General features: G+C 37.1%; 1 protein-coding gene across 1 annotated transcript in view; it reads right to left on the bottom strand.

Annotated features, from left to right (window-relative positions):
* Nucleotides 1–26248, bottom strand: part of FBXL13 (F-box and leucine rich repeat protein 13) — a 247122-nt gene that overhangs the window by 200226 nt on the left and 20648 nt on the right. The window contains exons 4-7 of the mRNA XM_037736579.1: nucleotides 8355–8422; nucleotides 7606–7754; nucleotides 6463–6572; nucleotides 4137–4304 (exon numbers count right to left, since the gene is read on the bottom strand). Coding sequence (XP_037592507.1) covers nucleotides 4137–4304; nucleotides 6463–6572; nucleotides 7606–7754; nucleotides 8355–8422 — 495 coding nt within the window. The remainder of the gene's footprint in view (nucleotides 1–4136; nucleotides 4305–6462; nucleotides 6573–7605; nucleotides 7755–8354; nucleotides 8423–26248) is intronic.

Raw genomic sequence — 26248 nt, forward strand, 5'->3', positions numbered from 1 at the left:
GTTTTTTTTGAGACAGAGTCTTGTTCTGCTGCCGAGGCTGGAGTGCAGTGGCACAATCCTGGCTTACTGCAACCTCTGCCTCCCAGGTTCAAGCAATTCTTCTTCCTCAGCCTCCTGAGTAGCTGGTATTACAGGCACGGGCTACCATGGCCAGCTAATTTTTGTATTTTTAGTCTGGCTGGTCTCAAACTCCTGACCTCGTGATCCATCCGCCTTGCCCTCCCAAAGTGCTAGAATTACAAGTGTGAGCCACCATACCCAGCCATTTTTTGTTTGTTGAGACAGAGTCTCACTCTGTGAACCAGAATGGAATGGAGTGGCACAATTTCAGCTCACTGCAACCTCCACCTCCTGGGTCCAAGTGATTCTCGTGCCTCAGCCTCCCAAGTAGCTGAAATTAAAGGCGTGTACCACCACACCTGGCTATTTTTTTTTATTTAGTAGAGACAGGGTTTTACTATGTTGGCCAGGTTGGTCTCAAACTTCTGACCTTAGCTAATCTGCCGGCCTTGGCCCTCTAAAGTGCTGGGATTATAGGCCTGAGCCAAAAGCCTACTGAATGGGCAAAAGCTGAAGGCATTCCCCTTGAAAATCAGAACAAGACAAGGATGCCCTCTCTCACCACTCCTATTCAACTTAGTACTGGAAGTCCTAGCCAGAGAAATCAGGCAATAGAAAGAAATAAAAGGTACTCAAATAGGAAGAGAGAAAGTCAAACTCACTGTTTGTAGACAATATGATTCTATACCTAGAAAACCCCATAGTCTCTGCCCAAAAGCTCCTTGATCTCATAAATAACTTCAACAAAGTTTCAGGATACAAAATCACTGTACATGCACAGTGGCTCATGCCAGTAATCCCAGCACTTTGGGAGGCTGAGGCAGGTGGATCACTTAAGGCCAAGAGTTCAAGACCAGCCTGGCCAACATAGCAAAACCCTGTCTCTACTAAAAACACAAAAAATAGCCGGGCATGGTGGCACGTGCCTGTGGTCCCAGCTACTCGGGAGGCTGAGGCGGAAGAATTGCTTGAACCCAGGAGGCAGAGGTTGCAGTGAGCCGAGATTGCGCCACTGCACTCCAGCCTGGCGACAGAGCAAGACTCCATCTCCAAAAAAACAAAAACAAAAACAAACAGTTGGGTTTGGTAGCCCATGCCTGAATTCCAACTATCTGGCTGGTTGAGGCATGAGAATCGCTTGAACCCAGGAAGTAGGGGTTGCAGTAAGCCTGAGTCACACCACTATACTCCAGCCTGGGTAACAGAGTGAGGCTCTGTCTCAAAAAAAAAAAAAATCAATGTACAAAAATCAGTAGCATTCCTATACACCAAAAACATCCAAGCTGAAAGCCAAATAAAGAATGTAATCTCATCCACAAGAGCCACAGAAAAGAATAAAATAAATAGAAATATAGCTAACCAAGGAGGTGAAAGACCTCTACAACAAGATTTACAAAACACTGAAAGAAAGAAAACAGAGATGACACAAACAAATGGAAAAACAATCCACGCTCATGGATAGGAAGAATCAATATTGCTAAAATGGCCATACTGCCCAAAGCAATTTACAGATTCAATGCTATTCCTGTCAAACTACCAATGACATTTTTCACAGAATTAGAAAACAATATTTTAAAATTCATATGAAACCAAAAAAGGGGCCAAATACCCAAGGTAATCCTAAGTGGGCCATGCGCGGTGGCTCATGCCTGTAATCCCAGCACTTTGGGAGGCTGAAGTGGGTAGATCACCTGAGGTCAGGAGTTTGTGACCAGCCTAGCCAACATGGTGAAACTTCATCTTTACTAAAAATACAAAAATTAGCCAGTGGTGGTATACATCTGTAATCCCAGCTACTCAGGAGACTGAGGAAGGAGAAGTACTTGAAACAGAGAGGCAGAGGTTGCAGTGAGCCAAAATCATACCACTGCACTCTAGCCTGGGCACCAGAGTGAGACTCTGTCTCAAAAAAAAAAAAAAAAAATTCCTAAGTGAAAAGAAAAAAGCTGGAGACATCACATTACCCAACTTCAAACTATGCTACAAAGCTACGGTAACCAATACAACATGGTTCTGGCACAAAAGCAGACATACAGACAAATGAAACAGAATAAAGAGCCCAAAACTAATGCCACACATCTATACAATCAAGGAAAACAAGAAACAGGGAAATACCTCTTCATTCAATAAATGATATTGTGATAAATGGCAAACCATATGCAGAATATTAAAACTGGACCCCTTCCTACACCATATACAGAAGTCAACTAAAGATAAATCCAAGACTTAAGCGTAAAACTTAAAACTACAACAACCCTGGAAAATAGCCAAGGAAATACCATTCTGGACACAGGACTTGGCAAAAATTTCATAATGAAGATGCCAAAAGCAATTGCAACAAAAACAAAAATTGATAAATGGGACCTCATTAAACAAAAGAGCTTCTACCAGCAAAAGAAACTATCAACAGAGTAAACAGATAATCTACAGAATGGTAAAAAAAAAATTGGAAACTATACATCCAGCAGAAGTCTAATATCCAGAATCTATAAGGATCTTAAACAAATTTACCAGAAAAAAACAAACAATACCATTAAAAGAGTAGGGAAAGCACATAAACACTTCTCAAAAAAAGACATACATGCAACCAATGAGCATACAAAAAAAAAATGCTCAACATCACTAATCATTGGAGAAATATAAATTAAAACCACAATGAGATAACCATCTCACACCAGTTAAAGTGGCTATTATTAAAAAGTCAGGAAACAACAGATACTGGCAAGGTTGGAGAGAAAAGGGAATGCTTACACACTGCTGGTGGAAATGTAAATTAGCTCAGCCATTGTGAAAAGCAGTTTGACAATTTCTCAAAGAACATAAAACAGAATTGTCATTCAACCCAACAATCTCATTATTGGGTATAGGCCCAAAGGAATATCAATCATTCTACCATAAAGACAACGCATGCATATGCGTATCACAGCACTGTTCACAATAGCAAAGCCATGAAATCAACCTAAATGCCCATTAATGGTGGACTGGATTTTTAAAAATGTGGTGTATGTATATATGTATACACACACACACACACACACACACACACACACACACACACACAATGAAATACTATGCAGTCATAAAAAAGAATGAGATCATGTCCTTTGCAGCAAATTAGATGGAGCTGGAGACCATTATCCTAAGGAAACTAACATAGGAACAGAAAACCAAATACTGCACATTCATGCTTACAAGTGGGAGCTAAACTGTTAAGTACATATAGACACAAAGGAAGGAACAACAGACACTAGGATCTACTTGAGGGTGAAGGGTAGGAGGATGGTGAGAATCAGAAAAGTGTCTATTGGATACTTGGTTTATTACTTGGATGACAAAATAATCTGTACAACAAACCCCTATGACACACAATTTACCTATATATAACGAATCTGCACATGTACTCCCTGAACCTAAAATAAAAGTTAAAAAAAGAGAGACAGAAATAATTATGGCAAGAATGACAGACTTATTACACAAAGCTTTACAATTTCTGTCATCGGCCGGGTACGGTGGCTCATGCCTGTAATCCCAGCACTTTGGGAGGCTGAGGTGGGTGGATCACCTGAGGTCAGGAGTTCAAGATGAGCCTGCCCAACATGGTGAAATCCAGTCTCTATTAAAATTACAAAAAATTAGCCAGGCGTGATGGCGAGCACCTGTAACCTCAGCTACTTGTGAGGCTGAGGCAGGTGAATTGCTTGAACTCGGGAGGCAGAAGTTGTGGTGGGCCAAGATTGCACCACAGCACTCCAGCCTGGGCAAGAAGAGTGAAACTCCGTCTCAGAAATAAATAAATAAAATCTATCATCAAAAGACTCCACAAGCAAAACTAAACGCAAACATCAAGCATAGGGGAAAAAATCTCCAAATATATTCCAAAGGGCTAATATTGCCAATATAAAGAGCTACTACAAACCAATAAGGGAGTTATAGGAATTACAATGTAAAAACAGACAAGATAAGAGCAGGTAATTTGTAAAGGAAGAAATAATGGGCAAAAATATCCTTATTCTAACTCAATGCAATACATCAAGAGTAGGATTATAGTATATAATGTATACTGAATTCATACAAACCTGCAATATTGCTCTTTCAGGTAACTGTGAAATGTCACATTCTGGAGTCTCATCTACAAGACAGACTTCAGAAGAACTTTGTTCAGGAAGATCGGATTTTCCTGCAGAAGCTCCTTTGAGTAGTAACCTATTTCTCCATTTTTTCAATTGAAGCTCATGTTTTGATATCTGCAATGTAAATAATTTTAAAATTGCATGGAATTGCTATCAGGGTCAAAAGAGATGACAGACATAAAGCACAGTGCTTGACACAAGGATAGCACCAATTAAACATTATTTATGATCATCATTACCACATAAACTGTAATTTTTCATAAGCAGGTTCAATGTTCTCTGAACCACCAAAGTATTACAGATCATTTGCATTAGTTGTCGTAAAACACTGGCACAGGCAGTCACCTTGAAAGGCTGATTTAGTCTCATCTTTCACAGATGAGAAAGTGAGACCAACAAAGTCAAGGCTCTGGCAATTAAAAAGCTGGTATTTGGTACTTGAAGTGAAGGTGACTAACATACAGATAACAAAAAAAGAAAAAACAGAAGTAATGTATTTGGGAAATTGCCAAATTTATTGTCACAGGAAGACCCCATTTTAACTTTTGATATGCTTCTGAAAACTGTGTAATAAATAAGGGTAGTATTTCAGTCATAAACATGTACACAAAATACTGATGTAATATTTACGTGTATATGTGTGTGTGTGTGCATATATGTAGACATGTGTGTTGTACATATACACATACATATTAGAGTTTGAGGAAAAACACATGTGGTGCGCTTGACACACAGTTGTTCCTTGCCTCTGTTCCCAGCATACACCTGCTATCCTCTCTCCACTTAAGTGAATGTAGAATGATTGTTAGGTCAATAAATCATGTATCTAGAAGGAAAATGTTCTCTAAACACCAAATTAACTATATAATACACATATATATTAAAGATATTATTAGAGTATATATATCAACTACTGTGTGCAAAACATTATGCTCACCATATGGGAAGACTAAGAATACTGTCTGCTCTCAGGGATTTTTTTTTTTTTGAGACAGAGTTTCGCTTTTGTTGCCCAGGCTGGAGTGCAGTAGTGTGATCTCAGCTCACTGCAACCTCCGCCTCAAGGGTTCAAGCAAGTCTCCTGACTCAGGTTCCAAGTAGCTGGGAATACAGGTGCCTGTCACCATGCCTGGCTAATTTTTGTATTCAGGGATGTTTAGCTGAAGGGGATGCACAGGGGCAGACTGGTCATGCAGTTACCTATTTCACTACTAGAGAATCAGTGATCAGGCATAGAGGGCAGTGATCAAAACACTAGTTTAATATACAAAGTGGTAGAAAGCACTGAATGAGCAGACTAACATAGTGTTAGGTACCCAAAGTAGAGCTGTTTCACTGGCAACATTGAAAAGGTAGTTCACAAAAGGCAAAGCCTAGAGGACAGCCTACAAGACCACAAGCTCAAAACCCATAGATTATAAACTTCTAGAGAGCATCTCAAGTAACCTCTGAGATGATTAAAGCACAGTGTGGGCTCTAGCATTGTATTAAACATATGTAAGTAATAAATCTCATACTTTTTTGCTGTGTATGTGTGCTATTGTCAGTCTCAACATCTGAACTAAATTCAGGTGACTGGGGGCATTGATCCATGGGGCAACCACAAAAGAAGGGGATTTAACTTCACTCCACATTCTCTTTGCTATTTACCCTTACTTTGTATTTCAAAAATATTTATAAAATATTGCCTACTAAGTAACATAACTACAAAAAAATCCAGTGTGTTTCCACAGCTGACTGTAGTGTCACTTTGAGCATACTAAACCAATATTAAGTAATGATATGCTAATAGCTGAAGTAAATTTTAAATTATTAAGTTAAAGAACAAGAATCCTAGCCAGAGACAGTGGTTCGTGCCTATAATCCCAGCACTGTGGGAAGCCGAGGTGGGCGGATCACCTGAGGTCAGGAGTTCAAGACCAGCCTGGCCAACATGGTGAAACCTCATCTCTACTAAAATTACAAAAAAATTAGTTGGGTGTGGTGGCAGGTGCCTGTAATCCCAGCTACTCGGGAGGCTGAAGCAGGAGAATCGTTTGAACCCAGGAAGTGGTGGTTGCAGTGAGCCGAGATCGCACCATTGCACTCCAGCCTGGGCAACAAGAGCAAAAACAAGAGCAAAACTCTGTCTCAAAAAAAAAAAAAAAAGAACAAGAATCCCATCAAAAGTACATTATATTCAGGATTTTAGTATTTTCCCATTATTATTTGAGGCAACATGAATATAACTGAAAAATTCAGATTCTTAAAAAACTGTTTCAATATACAATACCAGCTCATCTTCTTTCTTTTTATTCTTATATCTTGCTCTATTCCGCCATTTTGTTAGAATAATGGTTAGCTTGTGACAATAGATGATCCGTTGTATCCGCAATACCATATCTGAAGGAAATTTACTAGATTACTGTATATATTAATAGTTATAGCTATTTCAAAAAAAACACAAAGTGATTTAATATTCTATAATGTTTATAATATGAGCCAATGTTGCATCTGATCATTTTTGTTTGGTTTTATTTACACTTGAAATTAATTACTTTTGATAGCATTAGTACTCTCCGGAGCTTATTAACATGGAAAATCAACTTTGCCCTTAGAAATTAAGAAGTAATAGCTGCAATAGAAATGTCAAGACATGTATCATTTCTTTTTTTTTTTTAACAAGCTTGTTCTCTGTAAAACCAGAACTTCTAAACTTTTTCATAAGAAACACAGTCATAAGGTAGCATTTAGATCCAATGCCTTTGAATTTAATTTTATGTCCTACCATTAACCAGTTCCTAAATCTTCAGAGGGTCCACTCTGACTGAGGTACCAACCACAGCCAGTCAAAAAGAAATGATTCTCTGGTTTGCAACAGCCATAAACAAGTTATTATCTGCAGAGCTGCAAAAAAAAAAATCTAAGTGGAAGGCAGGAGTTCTTGGAGATTATACTGAGTGGGCACTGATCACATGAAGATACCTCCCAGTCACCCAGTATAACCTCCAACGTCTTAAGAGAAAATGATTTTTATTTTTAAGTTTCCTCATATATACATTATATGTAATATTTGTAAAAAGCATAAACCTCTCCATAAAAATAAACCTCTCAATTCTGCTACCTGTCCATACTATTTGGTACCCATCCAGCTCTCTATTATGCAAAAAAGCTCATAGTAGATTCTATTTATATTCATGTATTCACAAATGCACACTAGACATAATTTTTAATATGCCCGTTTTCTATTAAAATAAAATTCTTTGAGACAAATCTCATTTAAGTATTTTTAAATTAGTGGCTCTACCTTCATTTCATGACAATTCTCTAGACATAAAAATGATAGGTTCTCTAAGTATACAAACTATGCCTAACTGTATTTTAATTATTTCAATAAATGGATACAAAAAGTAATTGCTGCTATGTAAAAATTTACTTTTAAGTTTTTCTTTCTGGTCTTCTATATAAGAGTGCCAGTGATGAAATACAGATTTTTGAAGTCTGAAATTGTAACGTGTCACTGCTCTGTTCATTTTATCAGCCAGGACAACATTTTGATTTGTATGAGTGATGTCTCTCCAAGTGCTGCAGGCAGAAAACATTAAAAAAATTTTTTGATATTAGGGTAATATATCAGTAAATAAATTACGAGGAACAAAGAATGATATCTCCTTTATGATCTCAAAAGACACAGCATAGAAAAAAACTTCTACAAATTGGTTATGACCTGAGGAATTCCTAATAGTTATAGAGAAAAATGGAGATTATATGACAGTCATATTTCTTTTTGGATAAAGTAAAGAAATCATGGAATAAAATCATGTTGTCATAACTCCAATTTACCATAAGAACCACCAAATGATGTCTTGTTTAAAAGGAAATCTAAATTCCAAAACATATTTGGCTCCAAGGGTTTCAGATAAGTGAATTGTGAAACTATACTTTTTAATTTTAAAGTTTTATTTTTTAGGAAAAGATAGTTATACATCAAAGAAGTAAAATATATATCTTAACTAAGTGAAAGCTGAGTAAATATGAAAGAAATACATAACATCAAATGGTAGAATCATGATTAAATAGATAAAATCAGCACAACTGGCCAAAAGTTAATTTTTCTTTGTCTGAAAAACATCAAGAATAAAAACATAAAGAGGAAGAAATTGCTTATAAAAATCATATTCTTACCAAAAATGAGTCTTTACTAAATGTCCAGTATAAAAGCTACATGCTTTTATCATCAATTCTGGAGTCATCTAAAGTAAATAAATAATTGAAATAATGAATATTAGAAATAAATGGAATGCACAGGCTACCTCTGCAAGATACTCAAGAAAGAGAGCAATGGATGCCAAGAAGGAAGGAAACTGGGCAGCTAGAGACAGGAATGGGTGGAAAAAACTACATACCATTTATGTTTTGGAATTTTGTGTATGCCTATAAGCTATTTTTTTAAGTTAAAATCACAGCTTAATACATTTTCCCATTACATCCCACTTAGTTTGAAGCATTTTAAGGTAAGCATTATGGTATTGTTATGGTAAGCTATATTTATAATAGCATAGAATTGCAGGTCTGCTGTTCACCATTAAAATAGAATGATTTTCTCAATCATTCTGAATCAAACAGAATGATCTTCCCAAGGGTATATGTAAACTGAGATTCTCTTTTCAACATAGAGGAATTCCTCATTTACCAAGCAGGAATAGAAAACCACATAAATTAAAAGTCTAAACCATGGAATATACTTAAAGAGATGCAAATTTATCGCTTACAACTATTCACAATAACGTGGCAATAGCTAACTGAAATCATTTATACCTTCTGTGCATTCTTTCATAAGTAAAGATACTATTATATTAACACATTTATTATTGCACATGGCTACTGTTAAGTGTTAATGGTGTTAGGTTTTCCTCTTATTTTATTGCCACTTTGCTTATTATATAGATATACAAACATATGGTCACATCTATTTGTTATATAAATAAGTTCGGTTGAAATCTATACCAACAGTCAGGAATTCTGAATTCTACTTTTCTAAGGCAAATGTTTTCTCCTTTGCACATTCCTGTTAAATAAACAGATATGGCATACACATATTCATTATAAATTTATTTTAGGCATACAAGAAAGGCCCATAGGCCCCCTGATATTCTACCTCATGTTCAACGACATTTGAAAATCCTCAGTTTTTGGTCAGGCATGGGGGCACACGTCTGTAATCCTAGCACTTTGGGAAGCCATAACAGGCAGACTGCCTGAGCTCAGAAGTTTGAGATCAGTCTGGGCAACGGTGAAACCCAGTCTTTACAATAATACAAAAAAATTAGCCGGCAGTGGTGGTGTGAGCCTGTAGTCCCAGCTACTCGGGAGACTGAGACAGGAGAATCACTTGAACCCGGGAGGCAGAGGTTGCAGTGAGCAGAGATCGCACCACTGCCACTCCAGCCTGGGTGACAGAGTGAGAGTCTGTCTCAAAAGAAAAAAAAAGAAAGAAAAGAAAATCCTCACTTTTGATAGAGATTAAATGCAAATTATCCCTACAGTGAGGGAAAACATAAATGATTCAAGTCATTCTTCACTAAATTCAGATTTTTATAGAAGAAAGGAATCCAGATGAGTAAAGAAGGAGTACCGAGGATATTACAGCAGGCAGGATAAAAAACAAGAAGGGAATGAGGTAGCAGAGGCAGACAATCTCATTAACATTACAATTTTTCAGTACTACTGTAGGTCCCTAAATTTCATGAGCCTGATTCTTTTTAGATGATATTACCTGAAAAGTCCTAAATAAGTAACTACAATGAATGATACAGGTCATAAAAATATGAGTATATGATCAAATAAATGTCATTTAAAACATTATAGTAATAATGACTTTGAAAAGAATTATTAAAATTCAGCAAGTACCATTTGAACTCGAGTTTTCTTTCCTGATGATCAACTCTTTAAAACAGCATAAAAGCATTTTCTATTCTATTGTTGAAAGAAGTAGTTTAAATCCTCATTAATTCACAATTTACAATATACCAGGATTTTTGTTGTTCTAATACTCCTTTTTTAAGAGTTTCTCTTCATCAGTTTTTAGTTTAACTTTACATTTATTGTTCTCCAGTTTGAAAGAAAGAGAGGAAGGAAGGGAGGAAGGGAGGAAGGGAGGGCGGAAGAGAGGAAGAGAGGGAGGGAGAGAGGGAGGGAGGGAGGGAGGGAAAGAAACAATTAAAATCATGATTTTTCCTTATTATTATTACAGGTATCCTCTTGTTTTCTTCACAGAGAAAAGCAACTTTAAGAGAGCATCTCCAAAGGACTGGTGTGCAAGAGGACTCCAGCCCACTAATGCCCCATTCCCCACTTGGGGGTGGCATGTGTTGACTCCACTGCAGCTCTAAGAAATCTCTGGCCAATCCAACCATTGGGCACAAAGTCTGGACCACTTAGTCACACATGGCTTCACTTCCTACATTCATGTTTCCACCATCCACACTCCAGCCACCCTTCATATACAATGACTTTCCACCCTTCATAGTCATTGTATGTTGTTTAACTTCTTGTGATTGGAAAATATTATTCCTCTCACCTTTTAATTCCAGCTGGCAGTGCTTTGCACAGAGTAGGGGCTCAACATATACGTACGTACTGACCAGTCAACAGAATTAGAAAACTGTCTAGATGCAGGTCAATTCTCTGCCATCTGACTACCACAAACAAAGGGGAAAAGATTCTGGCAACAACTTTGTGGGGAAGTCAGTGGATAAACAGCACGTTAGTGCTGGCTATAGATGACCTCAGAGTGCCCTCACATAACAATCACACCACAAGTGCTGCTGTCCCCAGACATCTGTAGTTATAAAGTGAGAGAGGAATGGATAGTGCATCACAATACGATTTCTAAGAGCCCAGGTACATTATAAGGTTAATTTCTAGTCTGGAAACAAAAGAAAAAAAATCTAGCATAAGAGATGATTTTTAAAGTTAAAGAGTAGGAATCTGTAAATAAATAACAAATCAGTTGTGAAAGAAGTTTTGTAATATTTAGAGTTCGACACTACTTTTTTAGGCCAGTGGCCTACAAGAAGCCAGTTAGAATCACCTGTGCAACTTCTTATAAACTACTCAGGCTCACTCCCCCGGATTCCTTAGTCCTCCACTCTCACCCTCTTTAGGATGAGTCACTATTATTACTGAGAGTATGTCTTATCCTTCACGTACACTGGGGACAGATGAATGTTAAGGCCCACTTTTTAAGCTGAGTTCCAGCAGCATGTAATAGCACACACACTAGTTTCAAGGAAACATACTTTTATAGATTAAGAGAGAAAAAGAAGTGAAATACAAAACTGATTTCTTTTTGAAAAGATGCTATATGTAGTATGATTACAACCCCGTCCTTAAAAAAAAGTTTGTTAAAAAATTTCATTCCTCTGCCAAGGTTGGAGGAAAAAAAGATTTAAAATTTCAAACTTACTAGAAAGAAAATTAACACCTTACACCCAAATTCCACGTTTAATATTGTCAACATTCTGCCATACTTGTTTTTTCTATTTTAAAGTATATAAATTAAGACATTCATGACAAAATCTTATCCATCTTTTAAAAAATGAGTACATTTTCATTACAACCATAATTCCATTACCCCATCTTAGACAATTACCAGTAATTGCTTAATATCATTGTACCCGTGCCATAGCCAACTCTCTGGAATTGTCCTCCAAATATCTCATACAGTTTGTTTACTCTAGAATCCAAACAAGGACCGTATATTTGCATTGCAAACTCAGTTTATGTGAGGATTTCAATAGCTACAAAAAAAAATTTTAGTTTTTCCTTCTCCTTTTCTATATTTTTTGAACATTTAATGAGTATGAGGTGTGGAGGCAGGATAACACTGGCCTAAATCTAATGGATTCTGTTACCTGGGCCTGTCTAATATTAAGTTCTAAAAGTCAGCCGGGCATGGTGGCTCACACTTGCAATCCCAAAATTTTGGGTGGCTGAGGTGGGAAGATCCCTTGAGCTCAAGACTTAGAGAATAGCCTGAGCAACATAGTGAGACCCTGTCTATACCAAAATTTTAAAAATTTGCTGGGTGAGGTGGCGTGCACCAGCAACTTGGGAGGCTGAGGCGGAAGGATCACTGGAGCTCAGATGGAGGCTGCAGTGAGTAAGCTATGATTGTGCCACTGTACTCCAGCCTGGGTAACAGAGTGAGACCCTCTCTCTCCATGCATTTTCTTACTCTCTCTCTCTCTCTCTCTCTCTCTCACACACACACACACACACACACACGAGTTCTAAATATTTTTGTTTTGACAGACAGGAGACAAGAAAGGTTTTTTTTTTCTTTTCCTATCCTCAGAAAGACTAGAATGGGGATGGGGGTGGGGAGCCACATGACATCTGTCTCTGCCACCTGAATTGGGGATCTGAGTCTTAGGGAAGAAAGAACTGCAGACAGAATCCAAAAGAACTGCTCCTATGAGGCACACAGTACTATCTGTGCAATACAAAGTGAAGGAAAGGCATGTCCCCCACTACTGTGCAGCACACAAAGCACAAAGCCATCAAATTTCATGGGAGTTAAATTTTGCAAACTTAAACTACTGTGATCAAAAAATATTACAGATGTCTTACATTATGCCAAATTCTGAAATAATACAATCCTCCAAGTTAACATTTTATGAAAGGTATTTCCTTTCAAAGTTGGTAGGAAAACGAATTAAAAGTTTAAGTTCCTGCCACAAAGTGGTAATATTTCGACAGCTAAACAAATGTGGCTTTAGTCCTGAAGTATGAGTTTGAGTTATTAGCAGTCTTCAGAAAAATATGGCATCTTGTGAAAAGTGTGACCAACCAGTATTGTCTGAGTAAAGCCAGCAGGCCAAGGGAAAGGAAAGGTATTTGGCATCTTAAGCATTTGCAGGTGTAGAGCCTGGAGCACCAGCTCAACTAGATGCTGGGGCTCTTAGGAAGGACAGGGTGGCAGTTCTAGAGTTCCCCTTCAGATGGCCTCATAGATTCTAGACAGACACTAAGAGGAATTCATGAATTCACATGGAACAGCTTTAGGATTCTCCAACACAAACAGGTAGAACTTGAAGGGGAAACTGACCTCCTATGTTATGAAGACAAGAGCTAGAGGCAGTGAAATCTGGGATAGTCCTATTAACATTGCCCTATTTGTATCCCAGGCTGGTGAGACCTGGGGAAATATTGCAATAAATGAAAAAATAATTTAATATCATTATAAATCATTACTGTTGATTTGACTGATATCAAATTTATGGCTCCTTAATATAAGTAGTAATTGGTCCCATTAATTTTTAACTTTGTAAGATATTATCTATTTACTATATGTAAAAAAAATGCATTTAAACAACAGCTATAGAAAAAAAAAGTTTCAGTCCTACAAATTAAAGTATCTAGTAAAGTATTAAGAATCTGGTAAGAACCAAATGTAAAATAAATGTAAATCACTAACTTTATGTTACAATTTTCAGCTTTCAGCATATTGTAATATTATATTATCTTTCTTCTGGTAGGCAATTCCCTTTTTTGCTCAGTTAACCTGTGAATCAAAAGATTATATATAAAATTGTCTTAACATAATTCACCACATTATAAAGTACCATGCCTTTACTTCATTAATGAACTTCATTTATATCCTACACAGTATCATTCCAGAATAGGGGTCTCCAACCCCCAGGCTACAGAATGGTTCAGGTCCACAGCCTGTTAGGAACTGGGTCACACAGCAGGAGGTGAACAGCAGGCAAGGAAGCATTACCTCCTAAGCACCACCTCATCAGCCGCAGCACTGGATTCTCATAGAAGCAAGAACCCCACTGTGAACTGCACTTGTGAAGAATCTAGGTTGTGCATTCTTTATGAGAATCTAACTTAAGCCTGATGATCTGAGGTGCAACCGTTTCATCCTTAAATCACCCCCATCACCCACCACAGTCCATGGAAAAATTGTCTTCCACAAAACCAGTCCCTGGTACCAAAAAGGTTAGGAGCTGCTGTTCTGGGATAATACTAACAAAATAGAATGGGGGCTATAAACATGTGTTGAATAGAGAGGTCTAATTTAAATCCCTCCCAACTCTGATTTTTTAATTTTTTTTTTTTTTCAAAAGCCCTAACAGGTAATAGCAATAGTAAAAATAAGCCATGTCTTTAATACAGAGAACATATCTTTATATATAGCAGCACGGCATGGTATGAAGTGATAAATTTTTCATGATGAGTCATTTTTCTTATTTTCTGATCTTCTCAAATTATTTAGTCTTTTTTTTTGTTTTGTTTTGTTTTGACACAGAGTCTTGATCTGTTTGTTGCCCAGGCTGGAGCACAGTGGCACAATCTTGGCTCACTGCAACCTCCCCAGTTCAAGTGATTCTCATGCCTTGGCCTCCCCAGTAGCTGGGATTACAGGTGTGCACCACCACACCCAGCTAATTTTTCTATTTTTAGTAGAGAAGAGGTTTCACCATGTTGGCCAGGCTGGTCTTGAACTCCTGGCCTCAACCGATCTGCCACTTTGGCCTCCCAAAGTGTTGGGATTACAGGCACAAGCCACAGTGCCTGGCCCAAAACAGTCTAAAACCTAAAGGGCTTTTGTGCATGGACAGAAACACATACTAGCATGTGTACTTTAAGGCTTTTTATAAATAAACACATTTAATAAATACAATTTTGGAAACTCAATGTTCCTTAAACATGTTAATGTTTGTTAGCAACTTCATTAAGTAAAATCCCTGAAATAATTTAAGCTACAATTACAAATTTACAAAGCCATTCCTTAGAACACCTCAAACGGCATAAATATCAGACAGAATATACATAAATATCAAACTATTATTATGTTACCCTTAAAAATATATGATTCTAGTTCATATCTTCATTATTTCCACACTTCACTATTTTTCACTCCTTCCAGATTATAGTAATATTTACTTTGATGCCTTCTCAGATAACAGTAATGTACCCAATTTGAAAAGAAATGAAATACCTGTACAGAGCCAACAAGGATACAGGATCAACCAACTGATTATCAACCAATTGATTCTTGTTTGGGGCCCAGGAACCGTCTGCCTCTCTCAAATGATTAAAACTCCAACTCCTAAGGGTCCTAAGATTAAGTTTTCTTTCCATAGTTAAACTTTGTTACATCAGTAAGATTTTTCAAATCCACATCTTTCATTTACATTTTAGAGTTTCTTTACATGGTGCTCCTCTGTGATAGCATCATTTCAAAAGTTGTATAAAGGGCTAGGCGCAGTGGGTCATGCCTATAATCCTAGTATTTTAGGAGGCTGAGGTAGGAAGATCACTTGAGACCAGGAGTTTGAGACCAGCCTGGGCAACACAGCAAAACTCTATTTGTATAAAAGGAAAAAAAAATACCCGAGCATGGTGGCTCACACCTAGTAGTCCCAGCTACTCAGGAGGCTGAGGCAGGAGGATTTTTTGAGCTCAGGAATTCAAGGTTACAGTGAACTATGATCATGCCACTGCACTCCAGCAAGAGTGAAAGAGACCCTGTCTGTAAAAGAATATATTTTAAACTAAAAAAGTACAAGGAGATGTACAATATGTATAAGAAAGTGATCTCCTGGACACATTGAGTGAGTAGGTGCAGAAGACTACAGAGTCTCTAGGTTTGTTTAAGAAGTCACAGGAAGAGGAATACAGCATATTTGCTCATGTTTAAAAAAAAATGGTAGAATAAACAAAAACCTACTAAACTTGGTTACCTAGAGGAACAGAATAAGGAAAATAATAAGGAAGAAATGGAAAGATGCAATACTACTCTAAATACTCTTCATTTTATTGTTTTGATTTTGCTATCATGTAATGTTACACATAATTGGAAAAGTATTTATCAAAGAGAAAAATAAATGACCACTGATACAAAGATAGAATTATTTTAGGAAATAAAAAATTATTATTTTTACTGAAAATATCTGGTAGGACATATACTTTTTTTTTTTTTTTTTTGAGATGGAGTCTCGCCTCCATTGCCCAGGCTGTAATGGCGTGATCTCAAGTCACTGCAAACTCTGCCTTCCAGGTTCAGGCCATTCTCCTGCCTGAGCCTCCCAAGAAGCTGGGATTACAGGCATGTGCCACCATACCTGGCTAATTTTTTTGCATTTTTAGTAAAAATGGAGTTTCACCATGTTGGCCACCCAGGTCTCAAACTCCTGACCTCAGGTAATCCACCCGCCTCCCAAAGTGCTGGGATTACAGGCATAAGCTACCACACCCAACCTGTATATACACATCTTAAAGGCAAAAAGAACCGTATAATCTTCTTAAACTGCATTCAGTGTCTTATTCTTAGTGGCTCTGTGGTAATGTTATTCAGAAACAATTATAAGCACTCTGCAGGATACAACTAATAAGCAATAATATTAAGATCTATAGGTGTCAAGATTCAATAAAAGTGCATCAACCAGATCTATGTGCCTCCTGATGTGGTGCACTAGGAAAAACACAACACCTCTACGCAATATTCTTGTCACTAAGAAAAGTTAGTGGGGGAGAACCTGAATGAAATCAAGCATCTAGATTTAACTACCAGCTTGCAGGAAATACAGGAAACAAAGCAAGTAAAATGACACTAGAGGAAGCAGTGAGAATGTGGGACATTTTACAAAACAAATTATGTTTCCTTCAATAAATGAGTCGCATGAGGAAAAAATAAGACAAGAAGAATTCCTGTCCATTACAAAAGATGTTAGATACATAACAACCAAGGGTAATATGTGGACTCTGTATGGCTTCTAATTTGAACAGGGCCACATGTAAAAAGACATTTTTGAGACAATTTGGGAAATTCAAATATAGAATATGTATCTGAATATAATCAGCACTAGATGACATTCAGGAATTGTTGTTGTTTATTCATAAGATAGTGGCACTGTGTTTCTATTCTCTAAATATATAATTTTCTATTAGAGATGTACATTCAAGTATAATGTAATTTCTGGGATTTGCTTTCTAATACTCCAGCAAAAATGGAGGAGGAGAGAATAAATTCACAAGATTAGCAAAATGCTGATTATTGTTCAAGTTAGGTGATGAATGATCATGATACTATTCCTTCTACTTTTGTGTTATATTTAAATGTTTCCATAATAAAAAGATTTTTAAAATGTTATATATGCCTTCTTCTGTAATTGGTAGGCCCATCTGGAGATTTCATATCCTAAGAAATGGAAATCAAGTCTGTGAAGTTCATTTCCTCCTTACAATGGTTGATTCTTTCATCTTGGAACACTTGAAAGAAAATGTCTTTCCTCCTACTGTTATGAGAGCAGTTCCTACTTTTTCTTTAACTATTTGGCTCATTCACAGTTTCCTGTATTCATTCTTCTCTAAGTAAAGAGACATATTTATCCTTTATAAATAGGCATTGATAAAAGAAAAACTTCAACGGAATTAAATTTAAAGGGGTTTACTTGAGCAATGAATGATTCATGAATTGGGCAGCACCCCAGAGTCACAGCAGATTCACAGAGATCCCAGTGCACCCACATGGTAGAAGAAGACTTACAGACAAAAAAAAAGGGAAATGATGTACAGAAATCAGAAGTGAGGTACAGAACAGCTGGACTGGTTACAGATTGGTGTTTGCCTTATTTGAACATAGTTTGAACACTCAGTGGTATATGTATGGTTGAAGTATCGGTACTGGGATTGGCCAAGTATCAGCTATTGTTACAGGTACATACTCCTAGTTAGGTTTTCAATCTTGTCTACCTATAAAGCTAAGTCACAGTTCGTACACAAGGACTCAAATATAGAAGCAGGGAGTCCTTCTTGGGCCATATTTAGTTCACTTTAACAACTCCTCCTTTTGGTCATTTTCTCAATTTTGAGAGATTGACCAAAACTTTAGTTATTGATGTCACTATCACCATTGTAAGAGTACTTATTTGATCTTGAAACACACTGGGAAATAACAGAACAGAGAGTTTTGTAAAGGGAGGAACAAGGACTAAGTAGAGGGTCCCTCTTTTATGCTGGAATGTCCTGGTTATAAGAGAAAAACAAAATCTGGTCTCTTCAAGAATCTACGTGTTTCCATAAGTCTTAGTTTGATTATGTCACATTTAGCATGAATGAATCCATTTTAGTTTGGTTTGGCCTGTTGGGGCCTAGTGAACAACCTTAGTCCAAAACAATGGCCTCCCATAATTTTGTTTAAAAAAATTTCCCCTTTTTCATCAGGTTCTCACTTAGATGAAGGTGTGACCCAAACTTAGGGCCTTCATGCCACTCTCTATTACCATCATTTTAGTTTCCAGTTTCACCACATCATTCAAAGGTTATAGTAGCCTCATGGTTGCACATTTCTTTCAGCTCTTGTGACTCCATTTGAAGACCGACCATATGACATTCTACAGATGGCTGCATGCAAGCATTTAAAATCTTTGTGAGAATACAGTGCACCAGGGAGACTATTATTATGATTAACAGGGAAGATAACACCAAGAGTGTAGAAGATGCTGCTTACCCAGGGTAAACAAAATCACCAAAATTAAATAAAGAATGAGCTAGATAAAGAGTCTACTTGCTTTAAGTAATCTTTTCATTAATTCTCTACAACTTAATTTTTATAATCTACATTTGATGTATTTCCCTATAGGCCATAAGTGCCAGCAGCTGCACAGGTACTTTTCTGTTTAGCCAATTCTATTATTTAGCATAACTTTCACAAGAAAATTTATTGTTACAATAAATAAAAATCTGTTGTTACACAATAGACTTTACATTAGAATCTGCTATATAGCCTATCACAAGGGATACATTTCTAATTATTTCCTCTTTTATTCTAAACCATGGAAAAAGGACCTAACAAATGATGTCCTTTTAGAATAGTGAAGGCCTCCTGGCAATGTTCTATTTAACTCATGATGTGGGTGTGGGTTAAGAGTAGTTTTGGCTACTTATGAGGGAACATTACGTACCATTAAAGTTTCTCACCTATGTTGGGCCTTCATCTTCTATCCATCAAAGTACAAAGTTATTCATATATAAAGCTGGCAAAGAAATCCTTCACACACAAAAAAGTATACCTTATAAGTGCACATAATAAACCCCTTTTCATATTGTTTATAGAGGCATAAACAATGAAAAAATATTCAAAGGTAAGAGCCTCACAATAGTAGAAGTCTTGATCCATGATCTCGGGAAAAGCTGTTCACATCAAGGATGCCATCTTCTTCTGGGGAGAAACTCTCCTGGTTAGTTTTACCTTAAGGGTTCCAATGGTTGTACAGTTCCAAAAGTGTGGAGGGACCCTTCTCAGTTGTGAGATTATGAACCCAAGGTTCAAGGTTCCAAAGTTTTGTTGCAGTATGGATGACAAGGACAGTCTTTCTCTGATGTTCTCAGAAGATCCAGTCTTCAGGTTCTAGATTGTGAAGGGGTTGATTGTCCTCAGTGAACCATAAAAACCTTCTTTATGTACTGAAAATATACTGTGCCATAATAATTGTAATAACATAAAACATGCATTGAAAATGACGATTAAATGAATTCCCTTTATAAATATTTAAATGACCCATTGGATAGCCAAATGTACACAAAGGTTTGATTGTCTTCCCAGGAATATGGAACCAAACATTGGTTTTAAACTATATTTTCACAATTGATAAGTCACTACGTCAATATATTCAATTTGGATCATTTTATCTTTTCCATGATAAGTCATGGAATGCAGAACCTTTAATAACAAAAGCTTTAAAGGCTCAGGAAGGACAAGACAGCCTTCCTGGTTCTTCATGAGTCTATGCTTAATATTGGACTTATGTCATCTTGAATACCAGCTGTTTCTCCAATTTAGGTTCATAGCACTGATAACTAATGGTTATCATAGGTAATTTGACTTAGACTGTGGAGTTCAAATTGTATATCTAAACAATTTCATTAGTGGCTGGTTTAATATGAAAATCTGACAGAGTATTTTCCTGGCTTTAATTAATGTTTTGTTTTACTTGGGTTAGCAGTTTCATACAAGAAAATTTGGTTATTTCTATCGTGTACAATAACTTTACATAATAACTATAATTGTGATTGGTAGCATATACTCAGGCATATTAGAATTTTAGAAATCCCATACAATTTTTTTTTGAGACACAGTCTTGTTCCATCACCCATGATGGAATGCAGTGGCACGATCTCAGTTCACCGCAACCTCCGCCTCCTGGGTTCAAGTGATTCTTCCCCCTCAGCCTCCCAAGTAGCTGGGATTACAGGCACTCGCCATCATGCCCACCTAATTTTTTGTACCTTTAGCAGAGACGGGGTTCCACCATGTTGGCCAGGCTGGTGTCAAACTTCTGGCCTCAGGTGATCTGCCCTCTTTGGTCTCCCAAAGTGCTGAGATTACAGGTGTGAGCCACCATGCCCAGCACTATACAAGTTTAGAACATATATTAATATCATTCACTAAAATATAGTCTGAAGATTTAACATTATTTTTATTTTGACAATGCTTCTCATGTAACTTAACATATTAAATAATTCCATTTACTTCTCTTTTGGATTCTTCAGGGGCCTTCTGAAGCATTCCAAAGTTAGAGGTCAGAAAAGATCATTTTGAAGCTGAAATTTAATTTTGGGAAGCCAATTAAATATATTAAAGTTTTTAAACACTTGACATTATGAACTGGAATTCCAGGTCACCATGAATCAGTCATTTAGCCAAAATGATGGCTCAAAAAATTTTTGAAAGGCAAAAACCTTTACTCATTGAATAGAGGGAAGACTTAGCTTTCCAAGCAATCTGTCTTTGGTCTTTCCTTTCTTTCCTTCCTTCTTCTTTTTTTTTTTTTTGGTAGTATATTTAAAAGGCAAATAAAAATCCTTCATTATCTTTTAATATTACATGAAAATCTTGTTCAAGAGAGAAAATCAAATTTTACCCTTGCATTAGTGAACTATTAATGTCAACACCAATTTTTAATAAATCCTAACAGACGAATCTATCCAATCTTAAACAGTTTGACCATAAGGTCAGATTTCCGTAAACCTTTTATAACCCTTCACTAATTTTTGTCAAAAAGCAGATTTGTGCTTTAAGAAAACCCCATTGTGCTTTTATGTCAATGTTCAATTGACAGAAAAACTGAATAATACACATTTAAATTTAGTCAATATTTTCACACATAAAATTTCTTTTACGACCTTAATTTTTACAAACCTTCCTCAACCTGTTCAAACCTTTAGCTTTATTCTATTTAATTTAAAACAATCCTTTAACCCTCTAAACTAGGCAAAAATTTACATTCCCATGCATTCTTACAATCTCTTACCAAAAACGCATTGCATTCTTCTCACATGCCTTGCATGTAAACCTAGTTCTTCAGTAGTCTCAAATACATGTTATAATGGTAATTCTTAGCAACTTTCAGTTTGGTGCATACATTTTCTCTTATGAATCCTTTCATGACTTACACAGACCATCTGCAACATGCTTGGACTTTCTCACTTGTCCTAAGCATCCCTCTTTTTAAACAACTAGTCGTTTTACATTAGGACAAGAATTTACTATCCAAGATCCTTTCTTATACAAAATCTCCTTTCTTTATAACCTTCTTTTCATAGCTAGGGGCATGGCTAATTTCACATATGCTGAGGGCTTATTTAGAATTTAATGTCTCCAAAATAAATTGAACAATTTTCAAAAGTCAAGCAGTTTATGGCCTTAAAAATATGAAGCAAACCTAATATCTGACCTGCAAAATTTAAACTAAATGTCTTTATTTTATCAATAATCTTTAAAGCTGTTTTTATTTCCCAAAGATTACCAAAGTTACATGAACTAAAAGGCATTACAGTTTTTATTTTTCTTTCAAAATATTTAAGCACTTATTTTTGTTTAAACAAATTAGAGCTCTTTTATACAAACATTACATGCACAACACATATATAACTACACAGACAGACCAAAGAAGACTACTACAGTAGTTGTAAGATTTTCCATTTACCAGTTTTTAAGTTTCTTAATAAGATTACTGACTTTAGGGTGAAGTCCTTGGAATAACAGGGCCAGGAAAGGGTCTCTCGTGCCTCCTGTTTTTTCCAAGAAGTCCCAGGCTTTGATTGCTTCAATATCCACTTTTAATTAAGCTGACTTTTAACCATAGCACTCTTTAATAAAGTCCTTTTAAAATTTCTTATAACCCAACTTTAGCCAGGTCAAATGGCAGACAATTCTGGCTTTTATACTTTACCCAAAGTAATCTCACATGTGCTCTGATAAAGAAAAATTCAAGACGATTTGTGAAGGGGAAGAGAATCAAAAAATGGCAAAGGTCACCCAAATATCAATCAAAAAGTCTCATCCCCTAATATAGGGATTGAACTCTGAACTTGGGCTGCCATTGTGAAAAGAGAAAACATGGCCACCTGGTTACAAGGTCAGGCTCCTTAAGGACATAATTGACCAGTGTGCTGGGCCGTCATGAACAGCAAGCTTATGAGGTTTTGGGCACATGTTTTATCCTAAGGTACCCCTCTTTATGACAACAATACAGAAAGACCCAGAAAGTACACCAGATCCACTACAGCTTAAGACCAGCCTCAGAATTTTTTTTGTATTAACCAAAACTTTACATAGGAGGCAACAATAATTTTTACCATTCCTTTAACTATTTTGCACAAAGAAAAAAAATGGGGGAAAGCCAGAATTCTGACTGGTAAGAAATTCTTACCCTTTTACTGGCATGCCGGGCTTCTGGGTTCTCTCTCCCTTTCCCCGAGCAGCCCTAGTGACCCAGCTTGCCACACCATTACCCTGGGGGCCAGCCTACATCATAAAGGAAAATTATCTTTTATCATTCTAGTCAGAACAAAACACATGTGATAAAACATAGATATTAGCCACACTGCTTAGCAACAAGTATCAAACTGGTAAGGCTTAAATTTGCCCTCAGATGGCCCCTGTCATCATTAATCCAACCTCTAATTATGAGTTTCAACACATGGTCTCTGGGCAAGATGGCTGCCCTGAGTAAAAGACAGGAAAGGAAAAGTAGAGAAAGAAAAGTATTGCCTATGGCAAGATAGGGAAGGTGAACGCTCAGGGAGGCCAGAGCAAGACCCACTCAATGCAATGACACTGAAAAGTTCAGGCGGCTGCTTGTCAGTAGCCAAGAAATCTTTTCGAGTGGTCCCATCAGCTCTCAAATTTTCCCTTTTGGGAGGAAAAAGCTTTCCATGTCCCATGGTCCTGTACATGCCTAATACTGTCACCCATAGTCATCAGCAAAAAGTATAAGACAAATTAATCAAGAGAGAATAGTAGTTAACATCCCATAGTGCCACACCTGTTCTTAACCGAAAGAGGCTTTACTGAGAGCCCTCATTTTTAAACATACTTCAATGCATTGTTCATTTGGAACATTCCACTGTAAATCATCTTTAGTAAGATTTTGCCATTTCTGTTAGACTGCTGTCTCCCAGACCTAACATATACACCAGAAGGAACTTAGTTTTCCAGAAATTAAGGATCCCATTTCTACCTAAAATATTGGCTTTACTCTCAGGGTATCTTGATTAACTTAGCCAATGAGTTTTCCTACCTAATCGTGCAAGAAAAATGAAATAAAGGGGTAGAACATAAAAATCCTGTGAATTTTCAAGAAGCCAAATTTTATAACCCCTGCAATATTTCTGCTTACTATCAGTTCCTTTCTGAACCAGTCAGATCTAAGAGGTCTCAAACTAAATCCAAGCCAATCCAGATCAAATCCATTCCTGGATCCAGCTCAGTTTCTGTCATGACTTTCAAACCCATTTTGGATCAGGAATTTGCTCAAAGAACTTAGAAAGCTCAAAACACAAATCTGTGGAGGTCTGATATCTGAGAAAGAGCTTACCCATGATGCCCAGCTGCTCTGAGAGATCAGTGAACACAAGCAGGTCCTGCAGATACCTTGCTTGTTCACTCAACACTCCTGGGGATCGCCAGAAGCTCTACTTCAGATTCTGCTTCTGACATCATCTGATAAAAAAAAAACTTTAGCCAAATTAAATTTAAAGGGATTTAATTAAACAAGGAACAATTCGCAAGTCAGGCAGTGCCCAGAATCACAGCAGATTCACAGAGACTCCAACGCAGTCACCTGATGGAAGATTTACAGACAGAAAAAGAGAAATGATGTATAGAAATTGGAAATAAGATACAGAACAGCTGGATTGGTTACAGATTGGTATTTGCCTTATTTGAACACAGTCTGAACACTCAGTAATGTATGAATGGTTGAAGTATGGTGGCTGGGATTAGCCAAGCCTCAGCTATTGTTACAGGTCCATACCCCTAGTTAGGTTTTCAATCTTGTCCACCTATTAAGCTAGGTTACAGTTCATCCACAAGAACTCAAATACAGAAGTACAGAGTCCTTCTCAGGCCATATTTAGATCACTTTAACAGCATATATAGGCAGTCCTCACTGTGCAGAACTATGTAGTGAAAGACTAAAAACCCCTGCAATTAAGCAATCAATAATTAATGGGAAAAATTACAGTTATTTGTGACTTTTGAAGTTTTTTGTTAAAACATTAAAAATCATTTTACTGCCAGTTATAACCGTATGAAAAACTATATAGGAAAGGCAAATGGAAAAAGACCAATATTTATTTAGTATATTATATATTTTTTTAAGAGATGAGGTCTCACTATGTTGCCCAGGCTGGTCTCAAACTTCTGGTCTCAAGCAATTCTCTCACCTCAGCCTCCTAAGTAGATAAGAGTACAAGTGCATGCCACTATGCCTGGCTTTAGAGTACTATATTCTAAAATGTCAGAAACATGGAAGATTAAAGTGTTTTGCTTCTTTGTAAAAAAAAACTTTTCATTTTTCTCTGAGGTTGGAGGAGAAATGAATTAATCTATATCCACCCTAAGTTGAGCCCTCTAACAAGCAACCCTAGGGCACTTGGAGATTCACATTTTCATGTCTAACCTTAAGAAATATTTTCCTCATTGCTTTTACAAAGTCATATCTCATTTGTATTATTTCCAACTTATCACATACTGTGGGTATCTTTTCTATTTCTTGGCAAACTATCATAACTCTAAATTTAAATCAGCTTCTAATATTTAATCCTTTGAGTTTTCAACATCATGAAGTATCTCTGACAGTTCCTTTTCTAATAAAGCTTTAGGTTTGAAGTAGCTATGATGTCTCTTGGAATGCTCTGCAGTTTTTAAATGATTCCCTATGCATTTCTAGCTGAACACCCAACACAGCCTGATTTTATGTTCCATAAAATCCTTGTCATAATATTGACAATAGGGTTTACTACTCTAAATCAGTGGTTTTCAAAAACTTTAGTATATTTTAGCAATGGTTGTCAAGCTTTTCTCAAGCAAAATCATACTGAAAGCAAAACTATTCTGAAGTATAGGGATAGAGATGGAGGACCCAGAATCCTGTCCCCTAGGTCTCTCCCTCAGCTCCTGAGGTTGTCCCCAGACAGCTCCCAAAACACAGCAGTTTGCAGATATCTGCATTCCATAGTAGATCCAAAGTCTATGGTTAATAAAGCACAGTAAAAACAACCACACACCAGGACGCAGATCAACTAGGATGGGACATGTGGGTTCTGCCCACTATACTGGTGCCTCAGAATCACTGCATCCCTCTAACTATTTCTCTGTTGCAGATCACTGATTAGGATTCAGTGTTACTTTTCACCCATCCTTCTAAACAGACACCTTAAATTGTTTCTGGCTCTTACCTACCACCTTGAACGTGGCTTTAATTCCACTTTTTGGCTGGGCATGGTGGCTCACACCTGTAATCCCAACACTTTGGGAAGCCAAGGCGGGTAGATCACGAGGTGAGGAGTCTGAGACCAACCTGGCCAATATGGTGAAACCGCATCTCTACTAAAAATATAAAAATTAGCCAGGTACAGTTGCGGGAACGTGTAATCCCAGCTACCTGGGAGACTGAGGCAGGAGAATCGCTTGAACCTGGGAGGTGGACGTTGCAGTGAGCCGAGATTGTGCCACTGCACCCCAGCCTGGGCAACAGAGCGATACTCCACCACAA

This window comes from Cebus imitator, unplaced genomic scaffold, assembly GCF_001604975.1.
Source record: "Cebus imitator isolate Cc_AM_T3 unplaced genomic scaffold, Cebus_imitator-1.0 Scaffold26, whole genome shotgun sequence".
Taxonomy (NCBI): domain Eukaryota; kingdom Metazoa; phylum Chordata; class Mammalia; order Primates; family Cebidae; genus Cebus; species Cebus imitator.